Below are 11,045 nucleotides of genomic sequence, written 5' to 3'. Positions count from 1 at the left end.
CCTCTACACTGTCCCCATCAAACACTCCCAGGACAGGTACAGCACAGTCTCAGATACAGAGTAAAGCTCCCTCTACACTGTCCCCATCAAACACTCCCGGACAGACACCGGTCATGGCCACGTCAGAGGCCTTTACCTTCCTCCCTGTTGAACCCGAGAATGATGCACCCGCGGATGAGGGGATGGAGGACGATGATTGCCTGCATCTGCATTGCCTGGCAGCCGAACGCCCGCCCCCCCCCACCCCCCCCCCCCCCCCCCCCACCCCCCCCCCCCCCCCCCACCCTCCCCCCCACTCAGTGTCCCCTGAGTGCCCCCCATTAAGGTGATGATACTGGTAAATGGTCACCCGCTTGAATTGGAGTTGGACACAGGCGCAGTGGTCTCTGGGGTTGTCACCTGTACGGGGGAACCATTAAGACATTGCTGAGACTACGGTGACCCCTGTCGCTTATGGCCGCCAGTCGGGGCACGTCCCATTCATCGTGGTGCAAGGCCACGGACCCAGCCTGTTGGGTCAGGACTGGTTATGCCATTTCCATCTGCAGTGGCAGGACATTCTTCAAATGGCTTCTGGTGGTTTGACTGAGGTGCTAGGAAGATACCCAGAAGTATTCCAGCCCAGTTTGGGGAAGGGGCCGTAGCCCGTATTCAGGTTGACCCGGAAGAAACGCCATGATATTTCCAGGAGCACCCAGTTCCTTATGCTTTGCTCGAGAAAATGAAAGCAGAACTCACTCGTTTGGAGTCCCTGGGTATTATCAGGCCCATCCATTTAGCTGACTACGCAGTGCCTGTCATGCTAGTAATGAAGACAGATAACACGGTTCATTTGTGCGGCGACTATAAATTGACGGTCAACTCAGCTTCCCGGCTAGACCGATATCCCATGCCCCGCATAGAAGATCTCTATGCGAAGCTCGCAGGCGGACTCTCGTTCAGTGCAGAATTCGGCAAAGGGAGATGAAGAAATTGATCAAGATGGAAAGAATAGAGTACAAGAGTAAGTTTGCTCCTAACACAAAAGTGGACTGACTGCAGAGCAATTAAACTAAGGCGTTTTGAATGGCTCGCACCCTCCACTGCTGGGGAATCTGCTGTGGGGGGTTGCTACCATTGGGACCACAAAATTCCGGCAGCAGGAATGGAAGGAAAAATCCACCCAGAGAACAGGAATAAATGGGTAGTTTTCCAGGAGGTGACTAGTGAGATACCCGAGTGATCAGTGCTTGGGCTCCAGCTTTTCACAATATATATATCAATGATTTGTTGGGGGAATCAAATGTAATATTTCCAAGTTTGCTTTGGACATAAAGCTTGGTGGGAATGTGAGTGGAGAGGAGCATGTTTGAGGCTTCAAGGTGATTTGGGCAAGTTGAATGAGTGGGCAAATACGTGGCAGATGCAGTAAACATGGACAAATGTGAAATTCTCCAATTCAGATGGTGAAACAGAGTGTTACTGACATGGTGATAGATTGGGAAATGTTCAGGTACAATGGGAGCTGGATGTCCAAGTGCATCAGTCACTGAAAGTAAGCATACAGGGACAGCAAGAGGTTAGGAAGGTAAATGGTATGATGGCCTTCATTACAATAGGATTTGAGTACAAGAGGAAACATCTATACAGGTCCTTGGTGACATCACACCGGGAATATTGTGTGCAGTTTTGTCCCCTTATCTAAGAATGGCAATATTAGCTATAGTGGGAGTGTAGTGAAGTTTCACCAGACTGATTCCTGGGGTGGCAGGATTGTTTTATGAGGAGAGATTGGGTCGACTGTATTGGCTGGAATTTAGAGGAGTGAGAACGGAAATGTGTAAAGTTCTGACAGGACTGGATGCACAGATGTTATGTGCGATCGAACGGCCTCGTCTCGCCCGAATCGATGATGTGACGAGGCCGTTAAACCTCGTGAGAGGCGACATCTAATGAGATCTTGTGAAATGCCGCGATCTGGATTTCGCCCTCACTGTGGAATTCTCTGCCACAGAAGGCATGAAGATCAAATCACTGAATGTACTAACAAAGGAAATAGGTACATTTTAAGACCCTAAAACCATCAGGGTATGGGGAGACAGGAGGAGATGCCATTGAGTTAGAGAATCAGCCATGATCATATTGAATGCCAGAGCAGGCTCTGAAAGATAATGGCCTACTCCTGATCATATTTTCTATGTATCTATGTACCTGTTGCTTGGAGTAACTTTTAAACTCTTCCAGCTTTTCCATCTTTAGTTTGTCAATCGTCACCTGGAACATCTGACGGTAAGCGTTGCAGAAGGTCTCAAGCTCATTCTTCAATAGCTCGGCCAACATATTGACGTCTGTTGTATTCTCCTCACTCCCTCTCAGATGTTTCTGAAAATCATTCATCAGGTCTTTGACTTTCCCCTCCAGGCGGGTCTGCATTGAGTGTGGACTGGTCTTCAGTCTTTCCAGATAATCCTGTGTTTCTCCGCCCTGACAGAAAACAAACACAACTATTAGATACAGAGTAAAGCTCCCTCTACACTGTCCCCATCACACACTCCCAGGACAGGTACAGCACGGGGCGAGATACAGAGTAAAGCTCCCTCTGCACTGTCCCCATCAAACACTCCCAGGACAGGTACAGCACGGGGTTAGATACAGAGTAAAGCTCCCTCTACACTGTCCCCATCAAACACTCCCAGGACAGGTACAGCACGGGGTTAGATACAGAGTAAAGCTCCCTCAACACTGTCCCCATCAAACACACCCAGGACAGGTACAGCACGGGGTTAGATACAGAGTAAAGCTCCCGCTACACTATCCCCATCAAACACTCCCAGGACAGGTACAGCACAGGGTTAGATACAGAGTAAAGCTCCCTCTGCACTGTCCCCATTAACCACTCCCAGGACAGGTACAGCACGGGGTTAGATACAGAGTAAAGCTCCCTCTACACTGTCCCCATTAACCACTCCCAGGACAGGTACAGCACGGGGTTAGATACAGAGTAAAGCTCCCTCTACACTGTCCCATCAAACACTCCCAGGACAGGTACAGCACGGGGTTAGATACAGAGTAAAGCTCCCTCTACACTGTCCCCATCAAACACTCCCAGGATAGGTACAGCACGGGGTTAGATACAGAGTAAAGCTCCCTCCACACTGTCCCCATCAATCACTCCCAGGACAGGTGTGGTGATCACAAGTTAACTAGTTGCAATACAACTGAGCAAACACTAGAGGGGGCATGGGAGAGCCATATAAATAGACGGGGACAGGAAGTGAGGGGACACTTCACTGAGGGCAGAACTTGGAGCAACACAGATACACCCACACGCCTGCTAGGAACTCTGAAGGTAACCTTAGGAAACAGCTCTGAAGAGTGAACGAACTTACAATAAAGCATCTTCTCCACATTTGAGACGACGAGCTTTATTAAGACACGAGTAACAACACAACAGGTACAGCACAGGGTTAGATACAGAGTAAAGCTCCATCTACACTGTCCCCATCAATCACTCCCAGGACAGGTACAGCACGGGTTTAGATACAGAGTAAAGCTCCCTCTACACTGTCCCCATCAAACACTCCCAGGACAGGTACAGCACTGGTTTAGATACAGAGTAAAGCTCCCTCTCCACAGCCCCATCAAACACTCCCAGGACAGGTACAGCACAGTTTCAGATACAGAGTAAAACTCCCTCTACACTGTCCCCATCAAACACTCCCAGGACAGGTACAGCACGGGGTTAGATACAGAGTAAAGCTACCACTACACAGCCCCATCAAACACTCCCAGGACAGGTACAGCACGGGGTTAGATACAGAGTAAAGCTCCCTCTACACTGTCCCCATTAACCACTCCCAGGACAGGGTACAGCACGGGGTTAGATAAAGAGTAAAGCTCCCTCTATACTGTCCCCATCAAACACTCCCAGGACAGGTACAGCACGGGGTTAGATACAGAGTAAAGCTCCCTCTACACTGTCCCCATCAAACACTCCCAGGACAGGGTACAGCACTGGGTTAGATACAGAGTAAAGCTCCCGACACACTGTCCCTATCAAACACTCCCAGGATAGGTACAGCACGGGGTTAGATACAGAGTAAAGCTCCCTCTACACAGCCCCATCAAACACTCCCAGGACAGGTACAGCACGGGGTTAGATACAGAGTAAAGCTCCCTCTACACTGTCCCCATTAACCACTCCCAGGACAGGTATAGCACGGGGTTAGATACAGAGTAAAGCTCCCTCTACACTGTCCCCATTAACCACTCCCAGGACAGGGTACAGCACGGGGTTAGATACAGAGTAAAGCTCCCTCTACACTGTCCCCATCAAACACTCCCAGGACAGGGTACAGCACTGGGTTAGATACAGAGTAAAGCTCCCTCCACACTGTCCCCATCAAACACTCCCAGGACAGGTACAGCACGGGGTTAGATACAGAGTAAAGCTCCCTCTACACTGTCCCCATCAAACACTCCCAGGACAGGTACAGCACAGGGTTAGATACAGAGTAAAGCTCCCTCTACACTGTCCCCATCAATCACTCCCAGGACAGGTACAGCACGGGGTTAGATACAGAGTAAAGCTCCCTCTACACTGTCCCCTCAATCACTCCCAGGACAGGAACAGCACGGGGTTAGATACAGAGTAAAGCTCCCTCTACACTGTCCCCATTAACCACTCCCAGGACAGGGTACAGCACGGGGTTAGATACAGAGTAAAGCTCCCTCTATACTGTCCCCATCAAACACTCCCAGGACAGGTACAGCACGGGGTTAGATACAGAGTAAAGCTCCCTCTGTACTGGCCCCATCACACAATCCCAGGACAGGTACAGCACAGGGTTAGATACAGAGTAAAGCTCCCTCTACACTGTCCCCATCAAACACTCCCAGGACAGGTACAGCACGGGGTTAGATACAGAGTAAAGCTCCCTCTACACTGTCTCCATCAAACACTCCCAGGACAGATACAGCACGGGGTTAGATACAGAGCAAAGATCGCAGGGAAATACACAAACTATTGGTTAATTAATTTATGTTGGGAGTCTGGGTCCTTTGAGGCTGGAATTGACCACGCACTAGCCCAGGCTGTCAACAAAGAACAAAACAGGCCCTTCGGCCCTCCAAGCCTGCGCCGACCATGGTACCTGTCGAAAGTAAAACCATGTGCACTTACGGAGTCCGATTCCTTCCATTCCCAGCCTATTCATATATTTGTCTAGATGCCCCTTAAATGCCGCTATCGTACCTGCTCCCACCACCTCCCCAGGCAGCGCATTCCACATTGTTACCGCCCTCTGTGTAAAAAATACTTGCCTCGTACATCTGTTCTAAACTTTTCCCCACGGACTTTAAACCTATGTCCCCCTCGGGCAGCACGGTAGCACAGTAGTTAGCACTGTGGCTTCACTGCGCCAGGGTCCCAGGTTCGATTTCCTGCTGGGGCACTGTCAGTGCGGAGTCTGCACGTTCTCCCCGTGTCTGCGTAGGTTTCCTCTGGGTGCTCCGGTTTCCTCCCACTAGTCCCAAAAAGATGTGCTGTTAGATAATTTGGACATTTTGAATTCTCCCTCTGTGTACCCGAACAGGCGCTGGAATGTGGCGACGAGGGATTTTCACAGTAACTTCAATGCAATGTAAGCCTACTTGTGACAATAAAGATTATTATTATCAGTAGTAGTAGTAGTAGTACTTAACTCTCCTACCCTTGGAAAGCGCATCTGACTATCCACTCTGTCCATGCCACTCATAATCCTGTAGACCTTTATCAGGCCCAAAGATGTGCAGGTTGGGTGGATTGGCCATGATAAATTGCCCTTAGTGTCCAAAATTCTATGATTAACCTAGGACAAAAGTTCGGCACAACATCGTGGGCCGAAGGGCCTGTTCTGTGCTGTATATCTCTATAGGTCACCTCACCATCGTTCCAGTGAGAACAGACCGAGTTTATCTAACCTCTCCTCATAGCTAATGACCTCTATACCAGGCAACATCCTAGTAAACCGTTCCTGTACCCTCTCCAAAGCATCCATGTCCTTCTGGTCGTGTGGTGACCAGAATTGTGCACAATATTCCAAATAAAGCCTAACTGAGGTCCTATACAGCTGCAACATGACTTACAATTTTTATATTCAATGCCCCGACTGATGAAGGCCAGCATGCTATATGCCTTCTTAACCACCTTATCCACATGTTCGGTAATCAGTGGGCATGCATGCCCAGATCTCCCTGTCTGTCAGTAATCGCAAGAGTTCTACTATTTACTGCGTAATTCCTACATGCATTGGACCTTCCAAAGTGCATTACCTCACACTTGTCTGGATTAAACTCCATCTGCCATTTCTCCGTGTAAGACTCCAACCAGTTTATATCCTGCTGTATCCTCTGACAATCCTCTTCACTATCCACAACTCCACCAATTTTTGCGTTGTCTGCGAACTTACTAATCAGAGCAGTTACATTCTAAATCATTTATATGCACCATGTATAAAGATCCCTGATCCCTGTGGAATGCCGCTAGTCACAGTCTTCTATTCAGAAAAGCACTCTTCTACTACTACCCTCTGTCTTCTGTGCCCAAGCCAGTTCTGTATCCAACATGCCAGATCTCCTCTGATCCCATGTAACTTCACATTTTGTATCAGTCTACCACGAGGTAACTTGTCAAAGGATTTATTGAAGTCCATGTATACAACATCTACTGCCTTTCCTTCATCTATCATCTTTGACACTTCCTCGAAAAACTCGATCAAATTATTGAGGCATGACTTCCCCTTCACAAAACCATGCTGCCCATCACTAATAAGTCCATTTGTCGTAACACACCGGACATAAAAACGCAGATGTGGGTCCGTGCAGGAGTTGTGTCATATGGTTATTCAAGTAATAAAGACTTTTGTTGCTTTCATCAACGCTTCTTGTGGTTGCTACGTCAAAACGCAACACTGGAGGTAAGGATGAATCAGAGCTGCCGACGGCGTCATCGTCTCAGAAATTGTCCGAGAGACCACCTAACAAATAGCAGACATACCAAGCTTTTGATGCAGGTACGGACTATTGTTCCTTTTATGTGGAGCGGATGGAACAGTTTTTTTGCACCAATGCCATCATTGGGGACGAGCGGCAGATGGTAGTCCTCCTCACGGCTTGTGGGGCAGTCACATATAACATAATCAAGGGCCTGATGGACCCGCCACACCGAACACACACTCGTTCGCGAACTTGGCCACATAGGTGGGTGAATAATTCAGCCCCTGTCTTGTGAAAAGATAGCAACCCAAATGGAGTGGCCAAAAGAGAAGTGGACATTTTCACTGCAGAGTAGGCTGACGGGCGGGCACAAGGAAGTGTATGCCGCCTTGCCAGAGCAGGTGCCTAGGGATTATGTCACAGTAAAAATTGCTGTTTGGATGTATATGAATTGGTTCCCAAAGTATATAGGCAAAATCTTTGGAATTTGAGGAGACAGGTGCATGCCCTTGGGCGCGCCCCCTTCCATCCGAAGGCGCTACCCGTACCCCTACCATGCCTTGGACGGGGCGCCATAAGGGCTCACGCCAGTGGCCGTCAGATGTTCCTTCCCGAGGAGAGCCTTCTCCAGAGCCCATAGATGTGGAGCGTGCTCAGGCACTGACCCCGGGACAGACACCGGTCATGGCCACGTCAGAGGCCTCTACCTTCCTCCCTGTTGAACCCGAGGATGATGCACCCGCGGATGAGGGGATGGAGGACGATGATTGCCTGCATCTGCATTGCCTGGCAGCCGCACGCCCCCCCCCCCCTCCCCCCACTCAGTGCCCCCCATTAAGGTGATGATACTGGTAAATGGTCACCCGCTTGAATTGGAGTTGGACACAGGCGCAGTGGTCTCTGGGGTTGTCACCTGTACGGGGGAACCATTAAGACATTGCTGAGACTACGGTGACCCCTGTCGCTTATGGCCGCCAGTCGGGGCACGTCCCATTCATCGTGGTGCAAGGCCACGGACCCAGCCTGTTGGGTCAGGACTGGTTATGCCATTTCCATCTGCAGTGGCAGGACATTCTTCAAATGGCTTCTGGTGGTTTGACTGAGGTGCTAGGAAGATACCCAGAAGTATTCCAGCCCAGTTTGGGGAAGGGGCCGTAGCCCGTATTCAGGTTGACCCGGAAGAAACGCCATGATATTTCCAGGAGCACCCAGTTCCTTATGCCTTGCTCGAGAAAATGAAAGCAGAACTCACTCGTTTGGAGTCCCTGGGTATTATCAGGCCCATCCATTTAGCTGACTACGCAGTGCCTGTCATGCTAGTAATGAAGACAGATAACACGGTTCATTTGTGCGGCGACTATAAATTGACGGTAAACTCAGCTTCCCGGCTAGACCGATATCCCATGCCCCGCATAGAAGATCTCTATGCGAAGCTCGCAGGCGGACTCTCGTTCAGTACAGAATTCGGCAAAGGGAGATGAAGAAATTGATCAAGACGGGAAGAATAGAGTACAAGAGTAAGTTTGCTCCTAACACAAAAGTGGACTGACTGCAGAGCAATTAAACTAAGGCGTTTTGAATGGCTCGCACCATCCACTGCTGGGGAATCTGCTGTGGGGGGTTGCTACCATTGGGACCACAAAATTCCAGCAGCAGGAATGGAAGGAAAAATCCACCCAGAGAATAGGAATAAATGGGTAGTTTTCCAGGAGGTGACTAGTGAGATACCCGAGTGATCAGTGCTTGGGCTCCAGCTTTTCACAATATATATATCAATGATTTGTTGGGGGAATCAAATGTAATATTTCCAAGTTTGCTTTGGACATAAAGCTTGGTGGGAATGTGAGTGGAGAGGAGCATGTTTGAGGCTTCAAGGTGATTTGGGCAAGTTGAATGAGTGGGCAAATACGTGGCAGATGCAGTAAACATGGACAAATGTGAAATTCTCCAATTCAGATGGTGAAACAGAGTGTTACTGACATGGTGATAGATTGGGAAATGTTCAGGTACAATGGGAGCTGGATGTCCAAGTGCATCAGTCACTGAAAGTAAGCATACAGGGACAGCAAGAGGTTAGGAAGGCAAATGGTATGATGGCCTTCATTACAATAGGATTTGAGTACAAGAGGAAACATCTATACAGGTCTTGGTGACATCACACCGGGAATATTGTGTGCAGTTTTGTCCCCTTATCTAAGAATGGCAATATTAGCTATAGTGGGAGTGTAGTGAAGTTTCACCAGACTAATTCCTGGGGTGGCAGGATTGTTTTATGAGGAGAGATTGGGTCGACTGTATTGGCTGGAATTTAGAGGAGTGAGAACGGAAATGTGTAAAGTTCTGACAGGACTGGATGCACAGATGTTATGTGCGATCGAACGGCCTCGTCTCGCCCGAATCGATGATGTGACGAGGCCGTTAAACATCGTGAGAGGCGACATCTAATGAGATCTTGTGAAATGCCGCGATCTGGATTTCGGCCCTCACTGTGGAATTCTCTGCCACAGAAGGCATGAAGATCAAATCAATGAATGTACTAACAAAGGAAATAGGTACATTTTAAGACCCTAAAACCATCAGGGTATGGGGAGACAGGAGGAGATGCCATTGAGTTAGAGAATCAGCCATGATCATATTGAATGCCAGAGCAGGCTCTGAAAGATAATGGCCTACTCCTGCTCATATTTTCTATGTATCTATGTACCTGTTGCTTGGAGTAACTTTTAAACTCTTCCAGCTTTTCCATCTTTAGTTTGTCAATCGTCACCTGGAACATCTGACGGTAAGCGTTGCAGAAGGTCTCAAGCTCATTCTTCAATAGCTCGGCCAACTCATTGACGTCTGTTGTATTCTCCTCACTCCCTCTCAGATGTTTCTGAAAATCATCCATCAGGTCTTTGACTTTCCCCTCCAGGCGGGTCTGCATTGAGTGTGGACTGGTCTTCAGTCTTTCCAGATAATCCTGTGTTTCTCCGCCCTGACAGAAAACAAACACAACTATTAGATACAGAGTAAAGCTCCCTCTACACTGTCCCCATCAAACACTCCCAGGACAGGTACAGCACGGGGTTAGATACAGAGTAAAGCTCCCTCTACACTGTCCCCATCAAACACTCCCAGGACAGGTACAGCACGGGGTTAGATACAGAGTAAAGCTCCCTCTACACTGTCCCCATCAAACACTCCCAGGACAGGTACAGCACGGGGTTAGATACAGAGTAAAGCTCCCTTTACACTGTCCCCATCAAACACTCCCAGGACAGGTACAGCACGGGTTAGATACAGAGTAAAACTCCCTCTGCACTGTCCCCATCAAACACTCCCAGGACAGGTACAGCACGGGTTAGATACAGAGTAAAGCTCCCTCTGCACTGTCCCCATCAAACACTCCCAGGACAGGTACAGCACAGTCTCAGATACAGAGTAAAGCTCCCTCTACACTGTCCCCATCAAACACTCCCGGACAGACACCGGTCATGGCCACGTCAGAGGCCTCTACCTTCCTCCCTGTTGAACCCGAGGATGATGCACCCGCGGATGAGGGGATGGAGGACGATGATTGCCTGCATCTGCATTGCCTGGCAGCCGAACTCCCGCCCCCCCCCCCCCCTCCCCCCACTCAGTGTCCCCTGAGTGCCCCCCATTAAGGTGATGATACTGGTAAATGGTCACCCGCATGAATTGGAGTTGGACACAGGCGCAGTGGTCTCTGGGGTTGTCACCTGTACGGGGGAACCATTAAGACATTGCTGAGACTACGGTGACCCCTGTCGCTTATGGCCGCCAGTCGGGGCACGTCCCATTCATCGTGGTGCAAGGACCACGGACCCAGCCTGTTGGGTCAGGACTGGTTATGCCATTTCCATCTGCAGTGGCAGGACATTCTTCAAATGGCTTCTGGTGGTTTGACTGAGGTGCTAGGAAGATACCCAGAAGTATTCCAGCCCAGTTTGGGGAAGGGGCCGTAGCCCGTATTCAGGTTGACCCGGAAGAAACGCCATGATATTTCCAGGAGCACCCAGTTCCTTATGCCTTGCTCGAGAAAATGAAAGCAGAACTCACTCGTTTGGAGTCCCTGGGTATTATCAGGC

At 49.4% G+C, this 11,045-nt stretch overlaps 1 protein-coding gene across 1 annotated transcript in view; it reads right to left on the bottom strand.

Annotated features, from left to right (window-relative positions):
* Window positions 1-2,010: 2,010 nt before the first annotated feature.
* The window catches only part of LOC119954817 (sporulation-specific protein 15-like), a 522,687-nt gene continuing 513,652 nt past the window's right edge, over window positions 2,011-11,045 (bottom strand). The window contains exons 20-22 of the mRNA XM_038780358.1: window positions 9,659-9,931; window positions 2,191-2,463; window positions 2,011-2,022 (exon numbers count right to left, since the gene is read on the bottom strand). Of these exons, the coding sequence (XP_038636286.1) occupies window positions 2,011-2,022; window positions 2,191-2,463; window positions 9,659-9,931 (558 nt within the window). The remainder of the gene's footprint in view (window positions 2,023-2,190; window positions 2,464-9,658; window positions 9,932-11,045) is intronic.

Source organism: Scyliorhinus canicula, chromosome 20 (genome assembly GCF_902713615.1).
Source record: "Scyliorhinus canicula chromosome 20, sScyCan1.1, whole genome shotgun sequence".
Classification (NCBI taxonomy): Eukaryota; Metazoa; Chordata; class Chondrichthyes; order Carcharhiniformes; family Scyliorhinidae; genus Scyliorhinus; species Scyliorhinus canicula.
This window is presented reverse-complemented; position numbering and strand designations above follow the sequence as displayed.